The 25,085-nt window shown below is 37.5% G+C and overlaps 2 protein-coding genes across 3 annotated transcripts in view; one reads left to right on the top strand and one right to left on the bottom strand.

Annotated features, from left to right (window-relative positions):
- The first annotated feature begins 519 nt into the window (after positions 1-519).
- Positions 520-8,800, top strand: erlin2 (ER lipid raft associated 2). 2 transcript variants are annotated; one of them, XM_039650002.2, is made up of 12 exons: positions 520-674; positions 1,545-1,649; positions 1,767-1,848; positions 1,924-1,970; positions 3,421-3,482; positions 3,727-3,852; positions 5,653-5,726; positions 5,914-5,972; positions 6,411-6,502; positions 6,630-6,719; positions 7,871-7,950; positions 8,565-8,800. In XM_039650002.2, exons 2-12 carry the CDS (start codon positions 1,546-1,548, stop codon positions 8,742-8,744), a joined length of 996 nt encoding a protein of 331 aa, XP_039505936.1. In that variant the 5' UTR covers positions 520-674; position 1,545; the 3' UTR covers positions 8,745-8,800. The 2 variants fall into 2 exon arrangements, with proteins under 2 accessions (XP_039505936.1, XP_039505937.1); XM_039650003.2 differs by having other exon boundaries at positions 568-662.
- A 6,296-nt stretch (positions 8,801-15,096) lies between these two features.
- The window catches only part of eda2r (ectodysplasin A2 receptor), a 31,861-nt gene continuing 21,872 nt past the window's right edge, over positions 15,097-25,085 (bottom strand). The window contains exon 7 of the mRNA XM_039649852.2: positions 15,097-20,575. Coding sequence (XP_039505786.2) covers positions 20,115-20,575 — 461 coding nt within the window. The 3' untranslated portion in view covers positions 15,097-20,114. The remainder of the gene's footprint in view (positions 20,576-25,085) is intronic.

The following is a 25,085-nucleotide window of genomic DNA, read 5'->3' as shown; positions in this document are numbered from 1 at the left end:
ACTAACTAATAAATAAATGGAACAATTCTTGGGCCGCTATAGTGGCCAACGTCAGTCGTGAGAGCCACAATCATGCAGGGTTTTGCTCCCATACCTGTACCTGTCAACACTCCCTTTTTTCCAGGGTTTCTCCCGTTTTTTAGCCCTATCTCCCGGACCCCTCCCGGATAGTTATTTCTCCTGGGAAACACCCGAAATTTGCATGGCCCAAACTCCTTTATGAATAATCGGACCAATATATTTGTCTAGACTCTGATTGGTTTATTCAGGTGTGTTTGATTAGGGATGGGGGGCAAAACCATAGACAGTAAAAGAAAGGGCAAAACTCTCTAGGACCCTGCTATATGGTAGGCTATATTTAAAAAAAAAATAGACATGACAAAAGCACATAACAAAATTATTACAATTCAAACCTATTCATAATACAAACTAATAGTCAAATTACACATAAATAAAAGAAAATAATCCCGTTTATTAATCAGTTCGTCTTTATCACTTTACAATCCTGCTCTGATAGGAAGGTATTTGTCGCCATCATATGGTGTGACACTCGAACAACAGCGGAAAAGTAGGTCAAACTGTGGTGACGTCAGACGCAAAAAAGCGTCACTGTATTCCTCGATCGCAGGTGTTTCTCTACTGGTCTCCGTGGAGCAGTTACTGTACGTATTTAGGTAAAATCACCTTTAGTTCCCATTCATCCACAAAGTATTTTTTTCTGTGTTGTAATCGCGTTGACTGGATGTCTCAAGTATTTTCTTTAGAGACACATCTTTTAAAGCTAACTTAGCTAGTAATGTTTACTATTGGTTAAATGGCAGCTTGTCGCCAAGAGAATATTGTGATTTTGACACAACAGTTAGCTACTTATTTGTAGAACTGTAACAATTAGTTTATGTAACACCAAGAGAAAGCCCATAGCCAGTGGGAAATTCTGGATAATTAAGTCATGTAACTTATTTACCGAACACTAATTCAGACTTCCTGTAGCCTATGTTATTCTGACTCTAAAAGCGTTTAACACGCGCTTTGAACTCTCGTGTTTAGTGTTTATTAAACTGAGGGTTTCGTTTGTAGTATTTTCAAACAATATAACCGTAAATAAAACAGACATTTGCATTCAGGTATTTGTGCTTGGTTTCCTCAATCCTCTTATCAGCAAAGTCACAGCAATGTCAGTGTTCCACATGCTCCCTCAATCTGTCATGAACTCGGTAGTTTTCACGCAAGTAATGTTGTTTGCTGTTACACAAAACAATCGTTTTAATCGTTGATGCACAGCAAACCAGTTTAGGCATTTTTAACCTCCTGGCTACAACAAAACATCACATGAATACAATATATTTTAACAATTATTATTATCAAGTTGTTCTGGGATCTGTTTTTTTCTTTTCTTTGTTTTCTAAGATACAATACTACACATTTCCTGTTTGAGGCTATTAATGGTAAATTGTGCACATTAGTTGCTTTAGTTTACTGTTGAAACCATGGAGATGTACTTTATTAGGTTAACTATTAACATACTGTATATCTTTTTTGTTCAGAATGACATTGGGAGCGATTGCCTCTGTGATCCTCGCCATAGGAGGAGCCGCAATGTTTTCTGCTCTTCATAAGATTGAGGAAGGACATGTGGGTGTTTACTACAGGTCAGTTGCTCAAGATTTTCCAGTAATCTGCTCCCAGAACTAAGCAGATGCTGCACAACATGTCAGTGAGTCTCTATAATATGGCTTGAATAACTGTATGTGCTTCTCTCCTCTCAGAGGTGGAGCTCTGCTGACCACCACCAGTGGCCCTGGATTTCATCTAATGCTGCCGTTCATTACTTCGTTCAAATCTGTACAGGTAAAAGGAAGACTTTTTATGTAAAGTTAAACTCTGTTTTCTTTTTCTTATTGCATCCTCTCTCTTTTCGTAAAGACAACCCTACAAACAGATGAAGTAAAGAATGTTCCTTGCGGCACAAGGTGAGGTTAAGTTCATTCATCAGAATCATGTGCATGCAAAGCAAGAGCAAGAAAGCCAGCATTAGTGTAGGCTTTTGGTTTTCTCTATTGCTACATACTAATTGAATTGGAACGTATTTTCTCAAATATGTATTTTGGATCATTTTTAACCCAAAAAAGCTACAGACTGCAGCTTTAAAGGTGCTAAAGTGATTTCTGATAAATGCTGTTGAAAATGAAATCAACATATTTGTTAGATATCTGTTCTCGTGCCCTGGATGTGCATCAACTGTGAATCAAAATAAATCTCCATCAACTGCAAGATGCTATCTTATCAATATGGGCCAACATTTCTAAAGAATGCTTTCAGCTCCTTGTTGAATCAATGCAACGTAGAATTAAGGCCGTTCTGCAGTTAAGGCATCCGGAAGGTCCGGTCGATTTGTTTTGGTGAGCGTTTGGAAATCGATTAAACCAGGCAATAGCCATTTTAACTCCCCATCCCCCCTTTTTCATCTTTTCTTTAATGCTTTTATCTTCGATCTATCCCCATCTATATCCCTTCTTCTTTGTTTACGCCTTTTTATTATTTAATTATTTTACAGTAAATAATAAATGATAGCAATAACATCATACATTCGCTACTTTACAGTACTACACATTCTCGATGGGGAGATATACAATGCGTCTATGTATGTAATGTGTGTGTGTGTGTGTGTGTGTGTGTGTGTCCATATTGTTTTCTGTTTTATGTTGGTTATTTGTTTGCTCATTTGATTCCACTCTTATTATGCATTCTTTTGTCTGATACTTACTTTTTCAACAACTATATTTGTCAATATTTGTTGTTTTTTTTTGCTTTTTGCTTTCTAATCTGTGTTGCATTGTTTGCTTAAAACACTTAAGAAACATTTACTCTAATCATTCTTATGCTGAATCTAATCTTAAATCTTATCATTCTTATGCTGAAAATATATTTTTTTTTTTGATGAATAGGAAGTGCAAAAGAATAACATTTACTTGAACTAGAAAACTTGTAACATTATAGACCATTTTGCAAGATGTAAACAACACTGGTCCAGAAGCGATTCCAGTTTCATTTTTTTAACACTACATAAAAGCTGGGATAAAATACAACCAAGAGAACTTGTAAAACTGAAACAAAAAGTTAAACAACATCTTTAAGATTTTTTCTTTACATGTGAAATAAAGAAAACAGTTACAAACTGAAACAGGAAGTGTTTCTGGACCAGTGTTGTTTACATCTTGCAAAATGGTCTATAAATGTCATTGGCGCTAAATTACAGCTGGCATAGCACAAGTTCACAAAAGTGATTGTATCGCAGATCATCTCAGACACATGCTGTTTTGAGAGACCCTGCGTGAGATTTATTTTAATTATTGCCAGATATGAATGAGTGTGATTTTTCACACTCATTCATATATGGCAACATGTTGTTTTGCTTTGCAGTGGAGGTGTAATTATCTACTTTGATCAGATTGAGGTGGTGAACTACCTTGTTCCCTCAGCAGGTAATTTTTATTTATTTATTTTTTTTGTCATTTATAATGTAGAACTGCATAAAAGGCTGTCGTTGGGGATGGAGAGCTGGAAATATTTTCCTGGCTTTGTAACATGGGATTGCCTACTAAAGAGCCTTTTGCCATAGTCTGCTTGCTCATAAATATTGAATCTCGCTCAGTCAGATTATAACTGTCATTTATTTGATTTGCCCTAATCATCTCTTTCTTAACATCATTGTCTGTTCTGCTGCAGTTTATGGCATTGTGAGAAACTTCACTGCTGACTATGACAAAGCCCTGATTTTCAACAAGGTTCACCATGAGCTGAATCAGTTCTGTAGTGTGCACTCACTTCAGGAGGTCTACATAGGTCTATTTGGTAAGTGTTGTCTTGCCATTCCGTGTGAAATGATTTTATATAATTAAACGATAGTTTTCTGCTTTAAGACCCATATTTCAAAGCAAGGGTCTCTTTCTTGCAGCTGACAGTACCTGCCTCACAAAAGACTCTCATTGAAAGTGCAATTTGTCAATGATGGGTGAATTTAAATAATTGTGTGCATATTTTTCTCTACTAAAATGTCAAGACACCCTGAATGCACAATATAATTCGCTAGGAAGGTGTAGGAAATAGAAAATACAGAAAAAAGGTCCAGTTCTTTATGTTTTTTTTGAAGCTTTGTTTGTGTTTACACTCGTGGGGGACTGTGTTTAGTCCCTCCTTCAGAAATAGGAAAGGGTTTAAAAGGAGACTTCTGTTAAATAAAATATCTCGCTAGGCATTGAACTTTGAGATAATTTTACAGGTATTTATGATATAACAGCAACATTACACACTAACTAAAGTTTGAAAAAAGGAATCGCAAAGAATGGGACCTTTAACAGTAATTAATTTTGGATTTTCTTTTGCTCTAGAAATGCATGTTAAAAATGTTGCAGTGTGAGAAATTCATAATGGCTTTAGATTTCAAAAATAAATGCACTTCACAATGGTGCACATGAGATTAGAATTCACCCAAATAGTATTGTTGTACATACACTTTTTTTATTTTTGGATGAACAATGCCTTTTTATTTGCAGTTGTGAAAATTGTTCTATTGTAATCATAATACATAATATAATCATATGTAATCATAATATTTAAAAAAAAAATCAGATACTATTGATTTTGCCATGAATATATAGCCATTGCTGCTGATATGGCAATAAATCATACAGTAAGTAACTATTTGCAGTTGTGTTGTGATGAGAAAATTAGTTAAATGGTTTGCTCGTGCATAAATGAAAATTGTCATTAATGACTCCCCTTCATGTCGTTCCAAGCCCGTAAGACCTCCGTTCATCTTTGGATCACAGTTTAAGATATTTTAGATTTAGTCCGAGAGCTTTCTGTCCCTCCATTGAAAATATAAGTACGGTATACTGTCCTTGTTCAGAAAGGAAATAAAGACATCATCAAAGTAGCCCATGTGACATCAGTGGGTTAGTTACAATGTTTTAAAGCATCGAAAATGCACTTTGGTACAAAAATAACAAAAACTACTACTTTATTCAGCATTGAATTCTCTTCCGGTTCTGCTGTCAAGCTGCGTTCACGAGTCCGCAGTGAGGCTGATGAAGCAAGCCGCTGCTGACGTGTATCTGGTGTGTCCGTGTATTCGGGTTCAAATACTGTAAATATGGCTGGGCAAAAAAATGCAAGTCTTCCTCCGTGTCGAAATCCTTTGACATGTTTGCGAAGATTGTTTTGTTTACAGTGTGCGTCTCCCTCAGAGTGTAAACGGGCGCACCAGATAACACGTCAGCAGCGTCACTGAACGCGGATTAACAACAGAACCGGAAGAGAATACGATGCTGTTTTTGTTATTTTTGGACCAAAATGTATTTTTGATGCCTCAAAACACATTGTCATATGTGTCTGATGCGACACTGCTTTGATGATGTCTTTAGTTCCTTTCTGGACAAGGACAGTATACCGTGTATACATTTTCAATAAAGGGACAGAAACCTCTCGGACTATATCTAAAATATCTTAAACTCTGTTCCGAAGATGAACAGAAGTCTTAGCTTGGTCTTGGCTTGGAATGACATGAGGGTGAGTCATTAATGACATCATTATCATTTTTGAAGTTCTGTGTATCATTCATAAAGTGACCTGTTGATTGTTCTCCTGCCTTAGATCAAATAGACGAGAATCTAAAGCTCACGCTACAGGAGGATCTTACCAACATGGCACCTGGACTCATCATTCAGGTGGGATTCATCATTTTTTGTCAATTTAGTCTGTTTTCTGCTGCAATTCACAGAGTTCTGTTCTTGTCAACATTTTGTCTTCTGTACATGTTATACATTAGTGCTTAGTTAAAGGATAGTCTGATAGTATTGTCTGAAAGAAGGAGAACAACTTTTTCTCTTACTCTTTCCTCCCCCCCGTAAGCAGGCAGTCCGTGTTACCAAACCAAACATTCCAGAAAGCATTCGCAGGAACTATGAATTAATGTGAGTTTATGAGAACCTTTTGCTTGAAATATCTGTTAATGATCTTATTGTGTTACAACCAGGACCCGAAATGAACATGCACTATAACACAGTGAGTGAATGTAGTGGTAATAACTGGCCATGATTTCTATTATGCCTCTATGACAAAGGAGTTATTATTCTTTCTTTTTTGTTTTTATTAATTATTAATCGTGCATATTAGTGACACACAGTACAGGTTGTTAAGTTAATCAAAGCATATATATATACACAAAAAAGTGTATATATAAGCAAGTAACTTTGTACTTGAGTCTACATTTTGGACCCTGGTTACAGCATAATTGTCATTCTATATCTAAATTGCAACACTGTATTTTGGTCTAAAGTAAAAGTCAGTCTTTATCAATTGAGCTTGATTGAAACAGAATCTCACCTTGTCTTTATTTTGTGTCTTCCCAGGGAGAGTGAGAGAACAAAGTTACTGATTGCGGCTCAGACACAGAAGGTGGTAGAGAAGGAGGCAGAGACGGAGAGGAAAAAGGCTGTCATTGGTGAACAAAGATGTTTTTCTTAGAACTCTACCCGATTAGCATGTTCGGTCATGTGGTTTGGATACCAATGAAGTTGTTGCTTATTTAAAAGTAAAAGAATGTCGCTCTACTTTTTTCCTGTCTGCAGAGGCAGAGAAGGTGGCACAAGTGGCTGAAATCAAATTTGGACAGAAAGTTATGGAAAAAGAAACAGAGAAAAAGATATCAGAAATTGAAGGTAGGTGAATGTGTGTTCATGTTCCCTCAGAGGTTCAAGACTGCAATTTGGGAGAATAAAAACTTTGGATTAACCATATGGGCATTTGGGCCGATTTGATCCAAGTATAAAATTAACAATGGTCAGGATCTGGACGAAATTACCTTATAGCATTATATACCCATTTCATAAATTAAATATAAAATTAAAGCAAAAGTTCTGGTTGAGGTAAGATTTTTTTTTTTTTTTTAGGAAATTAACCCTCTGGGGTCGGCAAGCTTTCTTTTTTTTTCACGTATCTTTTAAATACTTCATTTTTGGTCATGCAGATTTAAGAAATATAAATGACTGTTGAATGTCTTCTTTTTTATGTGTCCACCTACAATCGGCACAAAACATTGTGCTTTTGTAAAATAAAGAAAACAAACAGGGTGTGCTTTCTGGCTCTCCGTCTCCATGAACTTTTTTTTTTTTTGGAGCACGTCTCTAAACTTAAACAAAACTCAGTGAATACTATTCACCCAGGCATTAGCTATATATCTTTATAATCATTTAAGTTGTCAGTCATTCTCATATCATCTCATTATCTTTTAATTAGATCACGCCCACGTAGAGCTTGCGCTATTCTAACTCAAATGATCTGAGGCAATACATGCAAACATGTCAACGCCCCCACATTACCTTGATAAAACACAAAAAATGTAATCAGATTACAGTAGCCTACTTTACGTCATCTTGCGAGGCTGTAAGGAATAATCCTGAGATACATCAGAAGTGCTGGTTTAAATTCATTTCGAGGAGTGACTGATTAAGCTGTTGTAGTACGTTTTTTTTGAATTATTAAGTGCTTTGTTGTTATCGCGATATGGAATAGCCTATTTATAGCACAATGAAAGTGCGTATCTATTGCACAAATGTAATTGCTCGTACCATACTACGCCAAAAATAGTTTTTGCTCCCCCTGTCCCCCGTATATCGGGATTACCATAATTATAACTTGTTAACTCTGAATTTTCAGAGGTTTGGGTGAACTGCCTGAAAATATTATGTGAGATTTTTAGCATGAATTTAAATTGCATTGACTATCCTTCATCACACAATTCTGACTAAATGTCAGTGTGATATCTGTTGTGTTCATTTTGCATTTCTTTTTTTTTTTTTTGATTTTATAGACAGTGCTTTCCTTGCTACGCAGAAAGCAAAAGCAGATGCAGATTTCTACACCGCACAGAGAGCAGCTGAGGCCAATAAGGTAAACGATTAAAACTGTACTGTCTCATTAACCCTTGTGCTTCATTTAAAAAAAAGTTACACACAGCTCCATAGAGGACAAAAATGTCCACGTCAAAAAAACTGTCATACAAATTTGAAGATTGGGAGCACAGACTTAAGTTTGGTATAATTTTAAAGACCCTTGGCAGATTATTGCTGAAGTAAAAAAAAAAAAAAGTTATATAGTTAATGAAAATTATTTATGAACATTACTTTATATAAAATAGATATTTTATAAAAAAAACAAGTTGAACTCAAAAACTCAAATCATTTATATAAATAAGTTGTGTTCCAAATTTGAGGTTGATATCTCAAAAAATGAGCTTTCAGTAAGATTTTGTTTGAGTGCAGTAACAGAGTTTCCCCATTGGATGCCATGCAGCAAAACTCCACTGGTGCACACAGTGATTGGATTTTTGATTTGCAGTTGAGCATATAACACACATACCAACCACACTCTGATATCCATACCAACACACCCATACAAAAACATAATTAAAAAGGCCAAAAATGTCCCTAAAGAGGCACAAGGGTTAATGTGCTCATTGATTTATGAAACATGTTGTTCTCTTCTAATCTCATCTCTTCCCACAGCTCAAGCTGACCCCCGAATATCTCCAGCTGATGAAATTTAAGGCAATAGCAGCTAATAGTAAGATTTACTTTGGTAGTGAGATCCCTCACATGTTTATGGACTCAGGACCAGGAAGCTCCTCCTCCGCTGCTTCCAAAGCCATAGACGCCCTCTCAGAGGGGATACTGGACTTGGAATGATGAGAGATGGGGTAGAACTCTGGGTTGTAGCATTGAGAATAAATTAACGGGTAATAGCCTAAGACTAATAGCCTGTCTGTAGACTGCATTGGGACAATCTACAGCTGAAACCACTTCAGTAAAGTTACACGGTGCTTTACCTGTATCTATACCCTGGTGACTTGATCACAAGCCAGTGATGCTTGAACAGAGTATTATACTTTTCAATAGAACAGAATGTGGCAGTTTGAATTTGAATGTGACAATGTACGCACAAGATTTGTGCATGGTTTAAAATATCGTTTATAAACTGAAACAGTCATTATGTTGTTTGTTTATTACACTGAGGGATTGGTTTATGTACTTAATTGACTTCTTTGCATCTTAAAGGCTTGTATACCTCAGGGATTATTTTATTGGCTTTACCTTAAATTACTTTTTTCCCCCCCCTCAGAATGAATGAGTGTTTTCGATTAGGATGTTCAAAAAAAAAATTGCCGTTTGTTTTATATTTTCTCTTGCTTAGTAAACTAGCTCCATCTATGGGGAAAAAATGGGGACATTTGGCCAAGTACTGAGAGAATCTATTGAGAGAGGTAAGAAATTCTAGTGAGAAGATATTTGTGTAAACCAACAGCAGAGTAAGGTCATGTGATAACTGTAGCATAAAGCATTTCATTTGTTGCTAAATCTAGAAGTACTGCATTATATACAAATTAATATGTATATATGTGTGTGTAAATTGTGTGCAGAGTTTTAGTATTTTGAATGCACTATATAAATTATGAATTTTGAATACACTGACTATATAACGATGTCCTCCTTTAAATCGGCAGGCGTTTTGTGCCTTCTCTAGCTCGTGTGCAGCATTGATAAGCCCAGAGCGGGACTGTGATCGCTTAAACCTTCCAGTTCTTCTGTCACTTTCACATTTCAATGGTTTTGAGTGTTGACACAGAAATGAGACTTTGTCTCAGTCTGGTCATTGACCTTGAAAAATGTATCATGTCTGTGGGCTGTTTCTCACTCATGGAATGTTTATTCAACTTCTTGGTTAGTTATGTTTTCAATATGTTCCATAAACAATTTCCATTTCTCCATTTCTTCCATTTCTTTTCTAAAATTGTTACATATTAAGATCATGTTCAGTATATCTCATTCTAGTACCAACTAATGGATCAACTCATCTGGATCAATAGCTTGCTTCCATTTGTAGTTAGTATGTTAACATATACATATCTGGAACTGTAAAGAAAGTAAAAACTTTGCCACTGATATGTGTATAAATGTTGTTAAATAAACAGCATACCTCATATTTGTACATTTGAAATGATATATTAATCCCATAAGTGTTACAGTCTTTAAAAGCTGTAATTTAGTGAGAACTTAAGTGTGACAGAACAATTGTGTTTAGGCGGAGACTTTTGTTTTAAACATTTTAGCAGATTGTGTAATACTTTGTTAAAAATTTCAGAGACTCATCAGAAATTCCCAAAGACCTTTACTGTTCTTGTCTGTTTTTTTTTTTTCTGGAACACTGAGTGTCTGTAGAATCACGGCCTCTTTTTTGTGTCAAGTTCAGTTTCTTTATTTCATGTATGTTAACAATATTTAAAAGTTGTCTATGTATTGGGTGGGTAATTGTTTATACATTAAAGTGTTTTTTTTTTTTTCATTAAAGTCTTTGTGTTCAGATTTTATTGTATTAATGTATTATATATTAAGATGACATCCTTAAAAACATGCTTTGGGACAGGTAGGTCAGTCTTACTTTATTTAATTAACACTTTAATGACCCGATCTGATGAATGAAAGGGAGAACGACAAAAGGTCTGTTGCATAATAGGCCCAAAAATATTAGTAAAGACCTTAGGCAGATAACCTGGTCTTGGGTGAAGAAAGGCTTTCACCCAGCCAGCACTGAAAATCTAGCACCGGGTCCAGTTGATGTTATCTGCACCATGAAGTGAACAACCGCCACTTAAAAGCATACAATTTATTCATGGAGGGAGCTCTGGATCTGAATTTGGTCTCAATGTCCTCAGTAGAGTGGCCAGATTTTATGAACTGAGCCCAAGCCAAGAGGTTCCTCAAATCTGGACGAGGGTGAAATATCGTGTCCCCTGCCTGGGACATCAGGTTCCTCCTGATGGGAATCTCCAGAGGAGAGCCTTCAAGGAGAAGCCCCATTCCAGTGAACCCTCTCCAGAACTCCCTGACACAGAGTGATTGTTTTGGTTTTTGGTTGTCAGCATTGTTTACCTCTGGTTTCCTGTATCTTATTTTTGTAATTTACAATTCATGGCTACAATGTTTTCGATCAAAATGCCACCCTTGATGCTTCTAATTTGTGTATTATACAGTTATAGGTGATGAAGATAGAGGTCATCCTGTTAAATTGTCCTGTTAAAAGAGCTAAAGTTTTCTCCCATCTAAAATCTTTCAAACCAGATATATTGTTTTTACTAGAATGAAATGTTTCCCAAAATCAATCCCTTTTGAAAGTTTTTCTTTTGCTATTTTAGCAAATGAAAACACCAGAAATATTTTTTAATGTAGTCAATAATTCTTTGCTTTAGAAATGGACCCAATTATCCATTCAGACCTAGTCCTGCAACTTATAACTTATCACCCATTCTCTCTTATTAGAGAACAATTATTGTTATAAAATTAAATTATACAATTTACTTGTACCTGAAATATTTTCAAATTAATCAGTAATTCATTCAGTAATTCATATTTTCAAATTAATTCAGTAATTCTCAATACTCAGTTGTACAGTTTGATTGAATCAAATAAAACATCAACAAACACCACACAAATAAACTTAGGCCACGTTTACACAAAGCCGGATATTTAGACAAACGAATATTTCTCTAATGTACATGTTTTTTTGCATGTGCTGTAGTCTTTCTTGCAACTACAGCGGACTACATCTAGTAATTCTGGTGGTGCCAAAGGCCAACCCGATCTCACGACCAAATCGCACGAATTCGACGAATGATTAAAAAGTGGCTAATTCGTAATTCATACAACCTCACTCGTACGAATTAGTACGATTTAGCTAAATCGTACATATTTTACGAATTAGCCAATTCGTATGAATTCTTACCCCGCCCCTAAACCTACCCATAACGTGGGTTTAGACAAATCATACGAATTCGTACGAGTGAGTTTCGCACGAATTAGACACTTTTTAATAATTCGTCGAATTCGTACGAATTGGTCGTGAGATAGCGTAGCAAAGGCTGATTATTGGCATAAATCTCCCATCCAAAACATGCCACCCCCAGTCTTTTGGGTCCATACATTCACTTCCCCCTTTCCACTCCATCATTTGAAGACCCAAAGACTATGGAATTTGCAGCTGTTGGTGTTTGAGGGAGAGTTTGAGGTTCCACTGGAGATGAGTTCTGAGTTAAATTTATTCGTTTAGCTGACGCTTTTTTATCCAAAGCGACTTACAATTGCTATATATGTCAGAGGTTGCACAACTCTGGAGCAACTTAGTGGTTAAGTGTCTTGCTAAGGGACACATAGGTCTCTCACAGAGAATTCCAAACCGGGTCCCTCCCTCCAAAGGCAAGTGTCTTATCCACTGTGCCATCACCACACCTCCCTACATTACAGAGAACTCACAGCTCACAACATAAACACATTTGCGTTGTGGCTTGTTCAATATGTGCAGAAACGATCCCTGGTGATCAGCGCGAGATGCATGCCGGTTGGAAATGTGTCCGAGTGCGGTCAGAGCCGTCTACGGAGAGCCTTGGCACTATAGCCCTATTGTATCATCTTGGTTGCAGTTCCATTAAAATTCCACTGGGGGTGATGGAGTGCAGGCTAAATGGGAGACTATGGAGCTAGACAGCTAAATGTATCTCTTTCTCCTGCTTGTCGTTGAATCAACATAGATTTATTGTTGATTCCGCAAATCTAATATAGATTATAGGCCTAAAGTCGAATGAATCAGTACGCATGTCCTTTTGAGCTACGGACTGCAGCTTTAAGTTGAGCTTGAAACCAGGACATAGCACAAATGCAGGTAAGCCATACTTTTTGCTGCTGGTGTTCTGCTAACTTCCTCTACAAACACACCTTTACTTAAGGAGCACAATTAGGAACCATAGCACCCCTAGCAGTGTGGAAGAAAGACTGCAGAAAAAAGACTTCGTAACAAGCTTGCCTGTTACACGGTCATTCGTCTAAAATAACAAAGCCTGTAAAACTCTATTCCCCGATACGAGTCATTCTTTGAACACACATCTCAGCTACACATCTCAGCAGTGTCTATACCCAGCACTTAAATCCCACTGACTTAACCTTCCCCCTCTTTAAACTTCTGGAGCGCAGTCTCAGTGGCAGTGGAAAAAGTCCAGAAGGCAAAACCGGGGCATCTGGGATCTTTCCTTCTCTGTCAGCCCGACAGGTTAAGCCAAAGATGTCGCACCATGGCAACCAGGACAGCATGAGAGTGGCAGATAGCAAGGGCCGCCTGCATGGTGGCACGGAGGGTAAGGATGGTGGCGGTGCTCCAGCACTGCATCTGAAGCTACCACCTGCCTTCAATAGGTACAGTAGCTTGTCAGCTTTGTACCTGCAGCACTGCCATGTTGTGCAGGGCACTGCCAGCCAGGGCCCACTGCCATGTATGATTTTCCCACAAGCTGAGATGTAAATTGCCAGGGCTTCGAGGGCAAAACGGGAGTCTACCATAAAGATGCCACGTCTGATGGGAGGTAACCAACTAGCAATCGCTCCATCTGAGTCATCATACCTGTATTCCTCCAACCCCCATCGATGTTTGCTTAATGAGTGAAAAAAACTCGGGCAGAAAACAGACCTCATTGTGAAGGTCTGGGAGAAAGGCAAGGCTTGGATTGGAAGGGAATGGAGCACAGTGGCACAGCTAGCCCCCTCGAGGGCTAATCCTGCATGCTCCATGCATTCCCAAACAAATTACACAGCGTGTGTGTGTAATTCAGGGTGATATAGCTATCACACAGATGTGCATACTTTCTAAATCCGCACTCATTTTTCTTTTTTTGTTTCTTTCACACAGATTTACAGCATACGCACAAACAAATCAAACTGCTTCTAGGCAACGAAGCTGATGACATTTTTTGTAAGTCTTCCTTATATAGTCTGCCAACGTGCCTATGATGTCACCTTACCGCAGTAGCCAATCAAGATTTCCGTGTAGCACGTGCGCTTCAGACACCGGTTCACAAGGAGTGTTCTCCAAGCATAGCGTCAACTTATCAAAGCAGTGTTGAGTTCCACCTCTTTATCTCTGAAGCATGTTTTATTAGATCAAAGTTCATCAAAGTTGTCAAGACAAGAACTGATATTATTCAAAATTCATTTATAACTTTAAGGTAAGGTTTTGATCCACTTCAAATGTTGACTACTGTAGTTTTACCTTAACTTTACCTCACCACGAAAATAGCCACAGAAGCTGGCATGGAGTAGGACAGAGGTTCTTGGATTCTTGACTCAATTTTAAAGAACCCTTAATGCCAAAAAAGTTCTGTATAAGGAAAAATAAATTATTAAATTATTGCATAACACTTTTGTGTAACAGGCTATTTTTTTCTAGTGATAAATTGTTTACGAGCAGCTTAATTCATAATATGTAATTAAAATATAAAAATCAATCAATTAATTAAAACTAAGTCCATAAAATTATTCAATGATGGGAACTCTGGCCTAAATGGTGCCATCCTTTAAGTGAAGCACCTGACAGAACCCGTTCTATATATTGAACGTTTTCTTCTAAAAGTGTATGACACAGCTAACATGGAAATTCATTTGCTGTACCAGAATCTCAACTAGCACTTGTCAGCAATGTTTTTGCAGACATGTTTTTTGCCAGTAGGGGGCTCTACACACCCTGTTTTATACAGGTTATCTGCACCAGACACATTAATACTGTTGATTCTACTTATGTAAGATTCACAGTAAACCATTGGTTCACCAAATGGTAAATCACACATAACCATTTAATTATTTACTAACCATTTAATTTTAAATGTAAATTGACATACAAATATCTGAGGAGAAAAGAGATAGAAACCTTAAGTTTCTGCTAACAGGCACTGGAGTCACGTGTTACTAAATACGATCATTCAGTGTTCACAAATAAACAGTAGATGGCAGTCCCATCTTAACATGAGTTTTTCTTTCATTGAAGCTTGAGCATTTGTTGGTTTGATATATAAAATGTTTAAGGTCACCTTTTTATATCAGAAAATTGTCATCACTCAAATAATTGTTTTAATAAATGCTTTATACAACAGTAAAACAGATTAGTGACACGTTTCCTCCTGTGTAATGATGCAATTGCAAACTAAATAAAAATGTGACATTAAAATAATGAGAAGAAAGTAGAAAAATAATTTATTTGAGATAAACTACAAAACAATACTGACATCAATATCAACATTGCATCCCCCCTCCCAAAAAATACTGTAATTCACTGAATAAAAACACTATACATTCAATTTAACAAATTATTTAAAGAGGTAACAAAAACATGAATTTTCTTACTGTTACAGTAGACACAGTATGCCACACTAAACACTTATGACACTTTGTAAAAACATAAAATAAAATAAAACTCTGATATATACATAATATGGAGCCCTGTACAAAAAAAAAAGTATGTCGTCGCCACAAATGAATCACCATGTAGCCACGGTTTACTTAAAACGAGAGCCCAAATTAGTCACAGGTCCCTACAGTTACTAATGATACATCAGAACATATGACTAATTTGGTCTCTCGTTTTAAGTAAACCAACATTGTGGTGATTCAATTGTGGCGACGATATACTTGTACTTTTTTTTTTTTTTTTTTTTGTAAAGGGCATTATGTTGCATAACCGTTCCTACGGTTACTAATACATCAACACATGTGACTAATTTGGTCTAATAATCTTTTACCTTGTTTTACTTAAATCAAAATGAGGGAACGAATTAGGCCACGATTTAGTAAAACAGGAAAACAAAAATCTTAATATCATGTGTGGGGCTAACGTGTTTATATAGATAGATACACACACACACACACACACACACACACAAGATTCACTAAATGATTAGTACAACAAAATGCAGTCAAACTTACAGAATAAATGATTTTGGCTACAAATATGCAACATATACAGAAAAGGAACTAGCACCATTTAACAGTACCAAAAAAAAAAACATATTAATGCTAAAATGTTCAAGCTCTTAAATTAAGCCTAGAAATGAAAAGCATTATTTATCTAAGGTGCAAAAAGAGGACAATTGCTTTAAATGCCTTTTTGGGTACAGTCCATTTTGAAGAGGTCATCTCGATGCCTCATTCTCGGCAACTTAAAATGCCAACTCTGAAACTACTCAGGAAATAGGCCTAATAAACTGCTGTGTATTTGAAGTTCACTTCACTAGAACAGATGAGAAGAATGTATCACAATGTTCATTTCGGAATTATATATTTATATTATTTTGTTGCATTATCTTATAGAATTTATTTTATTTTACTTGCATGCTCAAAGCCTATGAAGTGAATAATGGGAATAATGTTTCAGGGAACGTCTGTTGGAAAGTGTTGTGCATGTGCACTTTTTTATAGTCTTTCTGGAAGGCAGTTCGGAATGATCTGGTGTGAGCTCTCAATGTAACGAACCTAACACCTACTAATGATGCTTGATGCCATTGCCAGAGGGCGGTGCATATGGTGTAAAAGAAAAAAGAAAAACATTTAGGTTAAAATATTCATTACAATATAATATTTTTATGGCATCCCATCTGTATCTGTCCACCACACTACCTCAATCACATCTTTGTGTATTCATAGACACACCTGCTGACATAAATGTTGGCGTCGCCAAATGATAATACTTGATGTGTTAATTCCCATTTGTTTTTATATTAGATCTCAGCCCTCATTTGACTGACTGCAATCTTCTTCAAAGAACTGTAATGCATTTTAGACAGGTTTAAGACAGGTTTCCACAAACTGGTTCTTATGGGATTACATTTTGGGCAACACTTTTGAATACTGTTCCTTCATAACTGCACAGGAACAACCTAGTAACACATTCTAGTAACTGCTATTAAAGGGATAGGGGGATAAATCTGAGAGCTGGGTCACTCCTCCATATAGGCTTCTAACGGATTGAAACTTGCCGGCCCAAAAGTTATTCAAGACATCGTCAAAATAGTCCAAGTGACTACAGTGGCTCAATCTTAAGTTTATCAAGTGACGAGAATACTTTTTGGTGCGCAAAATAATAATAATAATAATAATAATAATAATGACTTGTCTGTTGACCTCAATTTAGTCCACGCTTCTGGTTGTAGAATTACACACATGACCAGCGTCTGACAATAGTGAGCCTACGTGTGACCTACAACCCAGAATCGCTGTGCAGTTACACTACATGAACATTTTGAGCCTATAGGAGTGATCCAGCTCTCAGATAATTGAATCAAAAATATCTTAATTTGTGTTCCGAAGATGAACGAAAGTCTTGAGGGTTGGAACAACATGAGGGTGAGTAATTACTGACTGAAGTTTCATTTTGGGGTGAGCTATCCCTTTAACTATCAAGAAACTCTGATTAACTAAGTTGAATGTGGTAGTTCACTATTAGCTAATCAATAACTACTATTGTTTCATGCCTCCAGGAGGACTTATTCATAATTAATGTGAATAATAATGTATAATTAATTCTAAAGTGATTATGGTAACCCACTAGAATGACTCAAGTAGTATTATCAAACCCTTCAGAAGGAATTACTAATTGTTTGGAACAGTATTCTAAAGTGTAAAGCAAAATAACTTTGACAGAAGTCATTGTAAGCTTTTGAATATTTTGTAAGGTTTTCGATAGTAATTGCTTCTGATGGATAAGTGGGTTACCATGGTGTTTACTTTAGAATACCAATCCAAATGCCCAGTAATTCCTTTAGAAGGATGTGGTAACATTTGAGTCATCAATACTATCCAGAACCTTAGAAAAACCTCAAAAGCTTACAATGATTTCAGTAATTGCTAGCGAGTTATCATGCTTTTCACTGATAATTAATTAAAGAATAATTAGTAATTCTGATGGATTTGGTAATACGTGTGTAATTAATAGTTGGTTACCATGATCTTTACTTTAGAATTAATCATACATTGTGCATTACACTAATTAATAATTAACTTGTATATAGTATAGAAGGCTAGTTCTTAGTACTCCTTTGGGAGGTATGAAAAAAAGTAGTTCCCTTTCGTTGTCACTCCGAGTTACGTCGGATGACGGCGAATGGGGTTCGCTTAGAAGCCTCTCATGTTCGAAAGAAATAAAACGAGCCAATGGCAAAGAAATGCCATGGGTCTGCGGAATTTGCATGGCGTAACTCCACACCACCGTGTGGGTATAAAAGGAGAACGCCAGCAATATGCCGATATTTTTTTCGCTTCAGAGCCAAGAAGTTCTCAAAACCAGGTTTCAAACCTGTCAACATTGGATCGGGCTGTCAAAGCAGTCAACCAGTGTTTTTGCTTCAGACGTCATTTTCACGTGACTAGTGGCGAATTGATACAAGCACCAAAGCAGTGGTTCGTTGCAAGGACCATTCGAGTTTGAAGAAAGTTTCGGAGCGTCGGTGTCAGACGTAACATCTGATTCCCCTTTAAATCATCCTAAATTCTCAAACTATGTTGTACATTAAAATATTGAATTAATGATATCTGCAATACATTCATGTTGGTTCTGGTCTGTTTACCCTAAGGGGGGTTATTGCTGCTATTATCCATGCCAAGGCTGTTCTTGCCCAGAACAGAACCACACTACCAATCCAAACTGTGTGCTAATTGTCAATCGTCTTTGACGACAGTGGTCCTGACAGAATTGGTAATAAATCCAGATTAGCAAAAAGTCCAGTCTCTTGGGTTTATGAGGACTTTTATAGCAGGTCTGTCTGGTATAGTTAATTGCACATGAAGCAGTAAACACATTTATGACCAAAGCAGAACATGACCCACATCATTGAGGTGCAATACCAGTTACAAGAGGTAATGTTCCATTTCCTGGACTCTTGCTTAAGACAGCAGGAGTGAGCTTTAATTGAACAGAGATATTTTTTTTAAGGTACAAAATTCAAAGAAATACACCATTGAAAGGCTTGGGGTCGGAATGATTTCTGGAATGTTTTCGAAAGAAGTCTCTTATGCACACCAAGATTGAAAATATTCGATCAAAATAGTAATATTGTGAGAAGATTTCACAATTTAAAAATAACCGTTAATATTACAGTTTTTCTCGATTGTTTACACACATTTTCTGGTACTTGAGACACAATGACCACAACATGTAACTCATTCACCAACCCCCTGAACCAATTCTACTGAACTACAAGCACAATTCCTGCTTTACACTCAAATTGCAGTTCTAAAACACACTTTTTTTCAAAACACTACACACAAATTCTCTGCATTTGGCACAGTTTTCATGCAGAAAATCTCTTGTTTTCATGAGGAACACACTGCCATTCAAATACTCACACTGACTCGTCACATGGGCAAACATATTTCACACAGTTTTACAATTAGCGATCAGGGCTTTAGCATAAAATACCAAAACCAAAGAGAGGATGCAGCATAGATATTTTTTTATTTCTTTTTTTACTGTAACAGCATAAAAAATTCTGTTGTTTTGTATGTAGACCACTGTATGTGCAACTTTGTGTTGGTTGGGGTGTACAAAATGTGCGATCTATCTCCCATTGATTTTGTGGGAAAAATAAAATAGATTTGTTACCGTGTATTTGTGTGTTCTGGGTATAAAAAACAATATTCTCAAATATTTTACAACACAGTTATGTATGTAATGTCTGTAGTAAGTGTAACACTGAACAAAAAAGGCCTAAGTCATTATGATGAATGGAGAAGAAGTGTTTTCCATTCATCATAGTGTTTTACTTTGAGCACATCAGTGTTCAACTGGTTCTTATAAATATCTATTCATATGATGGTTTGTGTGTGTGTCATTTGAAAACAAAATACCATTTTGAGAAGAACTAACATTGTTTTGAATGTAAAGTTTCATTTTGCAGGAGAATTGAGGGGTTTTGCCGATTGTGTAAGTGTTTTTAGATTTGTGTGTAGAGTTCTGAGAATATGAGGCATTCTTTCAGAAAATGTGTGTAAACAATCGAGAAAAACTGTAACTGTATATTTTAAAATTTCATTTATTTCTGTGATGGTATAGCTGGAAATTCAGCATCATTATTCCAGTCTTCATTGTCACACGATCCTTCAGAAATCATTCAAATATGCTGACTTGGTGTTCAAGAAAAATGAATTATTATTAATGTTGTGATCATACATTCACAGCTGTGATCTCTCTTCACATTAACAATCTCCTTTTCCACCTTCTCTTCTTTCTCTCTCCAGGTCTCGCAGCATCAGGTCTGAGGGCAGAGTGGAGTCTGAGCCCATACATTGCGAGATATTTCTGGCAATGAAGTCTGAAGTTCTAAATGTCTGGATCTCTGAGGCGATGGAGAGGTGCTGAATGTCCAGTTCAGTACACTCTACTGGAGCATGAAACCCCCAGGCAGTCTGCTGCTCTACAGCACAACAGGGTCTCATTGTAGACTGTCCTCCATCCAGAGTGAGAATGACATGCTGGCTGTAGAGGGCAGAGTCTAAAGAAGTTTCTGTTGCCTGCATGATGACTCCCATTGCTGGATCAGTGCAGGCTGAGTTTCGCATCAGAGGAAGAAACTCACACTCATGCAGGCCAAGATCAGAGGTTACCGTGGTGGTGATGTCATCAAGCATGCAGGGGTCCTTCAATGGCAGGCAAGGATCTTATAGGATAGAGACCACAAATGTCAGGCACACAGTCATTGAATCTCTTTCTTTCTCTGATGTTTTTGGGTCACATTGACCCAGAGAGGATGTTCTCTTTCCCAAAAATGTCAACGTCATCGCATTGGACTAAAACTTACTGACTTGGCTCACACAGTGGTTACACACTTGTGTTTTACATTAGCTGTGTTCATCGTTTTGTTACTGGCCATATGCTTGTGTTCAAGTCATGTTTGGTGTGACATGGCTTTTCGTGTATGTTTTCTTGTGCCATGTGCTCTCCTGGGTAGGGCTGCACCAGCCGTTCGTAAGTTGTAACAAAAAGTCCACGCTAGAGGCATAGTAACTACTAGCTAGTTTGTAACTAACTCTGTACTTTATTCTGTTGCAGCATTTGTTTGTAAGGTAGAGCGTAGCTAGTAGGTCATAAACTCTCCTTAAAGTAATGCGCAGTAGTCGCATAATATGACGTTTAACCTCGAAGAACCAATAGCAGCCTTCAAATACGTGAGCAGAAGATGTGTTGAAATGTCGTGAATTTCAGTTTATCCTTCATTGTAACTTCTTTTGCCTCACGTTATTAATGGTAAAAATAACTTTCAATTAAATATGATACTTATATGATATATGACAATATGATAAAAGTGTTTTTATACATAAATAACATTCATAAACTGTATTCGAAGGATCAATAAATATACATTTATTGATTCTGGCTGATATTTGACATGCACAACACGGACCGATGCACAGCGGCCCTGTTTAGGACGGGTTTGTGTTAAAGAGCCGCTAACAAAGTAATCTTTTCACATAATGTTCTCTCTCTTAAAATGTAAGCATTATCATAAACGTCAGCCTTAAATGAGTCACACATAAATAAGTGTAAATGTCAGCAATATCATATATATGTCTAAAGAATTGAAGTCTTTCAGGTAAAAGAAGAGCATTGATGCAGTCTGTCTGATTTTTTTTTCCAACCGTCAATACTGCTGTAAATATTTAGTTGGAACATAGAGTTACGTTTAAACGAAGTTAAATGGTGCAACGTGTAAATATTTAGTAGTGCGTAAGTTGTAACTTAGTGCCCATTTATGTCAAAACTAGGCTAAGTTGTAACTTGTGCACAGCTGGTGCAACCAGCCCCTGTTGATTGTCTAGCCCCTCCCATCTTGTTACCTGTTTATTGATTTGTTTGCCCCACCTGTCCTCCCTCGTTACCTGATTGATTCATTTTGTCAGCTCTCCCAATTTAGGCCACGTTTACACAAAGCCGTGTATTTAGCAAAACGAATATTTTCCCCCTCTCCGTTTTCAAAAATAACATCGTTCACACACCTGCATAAATACACCGTCGAGCGCCATCATATCCATGCCAAACCTATTGGCGGCAGTGTAGGGGTTAAGGATAAAGCCATGCAAGCCAATCAGAATCCTCAGAATCGATAAGAGAGAACCTAAAACGCCGTTTCTCCCAGTTCACATGACAACACATAACCGGCGTTTTCAGACATCTCCACTTTGACCGGCGTTTTTAGAAATAATCGTTTTCTGTGATAAAAACGGGGTTTTCATGTAAACAAGAGGCCAATCCGCAGGGAAATATCTGCGTTTTCCCTTTGTGTAAATGGGGCCTTGTTCTCCCTGTGTTTGCAGTCCTGTGCTGTTTCGTTGTCGAATGCACCTCTTGTGTCCTGCCTAGATGCGGTTGCCAAGTCAAGTCAAATTAAATCAAGTCTTTTGTTTTCCAAGTCAAGTCTGTCTTGTTTTGTTTTTCTTTTTGAAACTGACTGATAATAGGTCTCATTGATCAGAGTTTATATTGGTCAAAGAGAGGTCCCGGAACTCCCGGGAGACTTGGGATGTCTGAAATTAAATAAGTAATTTATCGCACCTCTCTGCGATACGGATATCGCATATACTATTATCGTGACGAGGATAATTTTTCGATACATTGTGCAGCCCTAGTTCATACTTACATATGTACTGTATATGTGTGCTTGCAAACATAAAAGCCTCGGATCATAGTAAATGTAAGAATTAAGCTATCGCATTAAACTTGAAAGTACAACTTTCAATGTACTATTGAAGTTGATTTCTGGACCTCGTAATGTTTTTTTGTTTTTTTCTACAACTATTATTGTACATATCTGATATAGCATTAGCACATTCCCTATCCACACACACTCTCTCCTGTCCCACCTACTTTGTAAAACAATGTTACGTCACTGACACACGCACATACAAACACCCATTCATGTACACAAACAATTTATTTAGATTTTTTTTTTCACAGAGATGAACTTTATGCTCAGATCAATGAGGCCTATGATCAATCACTTAAAATAAATAGAAAAACTATTTTTGATGAAACCTGAGAGCTGTCTCACTCCTTCATAGAGTGCTAGGTAATCGATATCTGCCATCCCAGAAAAGTTAGTAAAGACATCTTTATATTTATTCATATAGCTGACGCTTTTATCCAAAGCGACTTACAATTGCTATATATGTCAGAGGTTGGACGCCTCTGGAGCAACTAGGGATTAAGTGTCTTGCTCAGGGACATATTGGTGTCTCGTAGTGAATTCGAACCCGTGTCTCTCACACCAAAGGCATGTGTCTTATCCACTGCGCCATCACCACCTCATTAAAATAGTCCAAGTTACTTCAGTGGCACAACCTTAGGTTTACAGTATCAAGCAGCGAGAATACTTTTTGTGAGCAAAAACGACTTTTTTTAACTGTTTTCTATACAAAAAGCTTACGGTACCAAAGCTTAATTTAGATTAAATTTACATAAAGTGTATATTACGGTTACAAAGATGGAAACTGTAGTATTAAAAACTATTTACAATAAGATTCCATTTGTTAGATAACATTAGATAAAATGACCTAACAATAAACAATAGTTCCCTTCCAAGGGACAACACATCGGCGGCCTCTTACATAATCCAGGGAGTTCTGGAGAGAGTTTTCCGGGACAGGGTCTGTCTTCTAAAAGAATGGCCTCTTTTTGGCAGGCCCGAGTATGGTTCTTAGACCTAGAGTCTCTCCTCGACGGCTCTCTTCTGGAGATTGCGCTCGAGGGGAGACTTTTTCTCACATGCCAAAAATTGTAGAGACTTTGGCCTTGACTTCTGAGGGGGCCCAACTCATAAGTTCAGGCTGTTGAGTCAACAAACTAAGGCTGTTGAGACCATTATCCACTCCAGAGCTCTTTCCACAAGGAAACTCTACACCTTAAAGTGGATATAGTTCACTTCCTTGTGTGGAGAGCACCAGCTGGACCCAGTTATCTGACCTGTGGCTACAGTGCTGGAGTTCCTGCAGGGGCGTTTCTCCGCAGGTCTATCCCCCTCCACACTAAAGGTGTACATGGCGGCCTTAGCTGCTTACCCCACATCCCTTTAAGTGGTGTATCCTTGGGGAGACACCCTATAGTATGATTCCTTCGCGGCACTGTGAGGCGTCTGAACAAGATAGCAGGAGTATGGCTGCCTCAAAGGCTTTATTATCAGAGGTTTTCCTCTATGACATCTGTGATGCGGCAGGCTGGTTCCTTCCCGCATTCATTTGTTCGATTTTTATGCCTTGGATTTAGGCTCCACCCCGGGGTCTGGTGCTTGCTTGTTAGTGTGCACAATGACTTCACACAGAACAGGAATTTGCTATTATGGCGTCATGGATATAGTGTTCCCACCGCATCTTGACGCAGCTCAAGTTCCTTTAAAAGGGAATGTCTCAGGTTACGTATGTAACCCTGGTTCCCTGAGAGGGAATGAGATGCTGCGTCGCCCTACCATACTCTCTACATGCCTGTGATCGACTTGCTTTGGCTTTTCAGAAACTAGTTCATTCGCGCCGTCCTGAGGGCATTAGACAGAATTCCTGACCAAGAACATGGTCAAGATAACTCATGACCTATCTAGACTTCTGGAGCACCCGTTTTTTCCAATGATCTTGGACCAGACTTTAATACTGCTGAGGCTATTCTTGTCCCTCACAGACAATCCATAAATCCAGCAGATAAAAGAAACTGTTAAAAGGCTTTCAATAAATTAAAGGTGCTCTAAGCGATGTCACACGTTTTTTAGGCCCAAACATTTGTTGTCACATACAGCAAACATCTCCTCACTATCCACTAGCTGCCTGTCCCCTTAACAAACTATAAAAAACGTGGTCTATGCAGACAACCCAGGCAACAAAAACAAACTGCGGCAACCCGCTCCACGAAACGTAACAAACTGTTCCTGACAGTAACTGACAAGAATGCCCTGGGGGTGGGGTTTGGGGGGTCAGTGCAGATGAGGAGGAGGGAGGGTCTATCTAGCCTCCGTTTTGTTTGAAAATACTTTAAACATCAACTAGAAGTCATGTCATCCGACATCGCTTAGAGAACCTTTAATCGTAAAAGTTACATAAGATGCTTTGAGATACATTGAAAGAATTTAGCTTCCGCATCTTTGTTGTCCCCGCTTAGATTGACTCTGTTTTTGTCAAACATGGTTCCTA

The sequence above is a fragment of the Pimephales promelas genome, chromosome 4 (genome assembly GCF_988280905.1).
Source record: "Pimephales promelas chromosome 4, fPimPro1.hap1.1, whole genome shotgun sequence".
Classification (NCBI taxonomy): Eukaryota; Metazoa; Chordata; class Actinopteri; order Cypriniformes; family Leuciscidae; genus Pimephales; species Pimephales promelas.
Note: the sequence above shows the minus strand (reverse complement) of the source record. Positions and strands in the feature narration are given on the sequence as shown.

Coding starts and splice junctions, on each gene's coding strand:
- erlin2 (XM_039650002.2), top strand. CDS start 1,546: ATGACATTGGGAGCGATTGCCTCTGTGATCCTCGCCATAGGAGGAGCC. Junction 1,849..1,923: donor CTTCGTTCAAATCTGTACAG/GTAAAAGGAAGA, acceptor CTTTTCGTAAAG/ACAACCCTACAAACAGATGA. Junction 6,503..6,629: donor GAGGAAAAAGGCTGTCATTG/GTGAACAAAGAT, acceptor TCCTGTCTGCAG/AGGCAGAGAAGGTGGCACAA.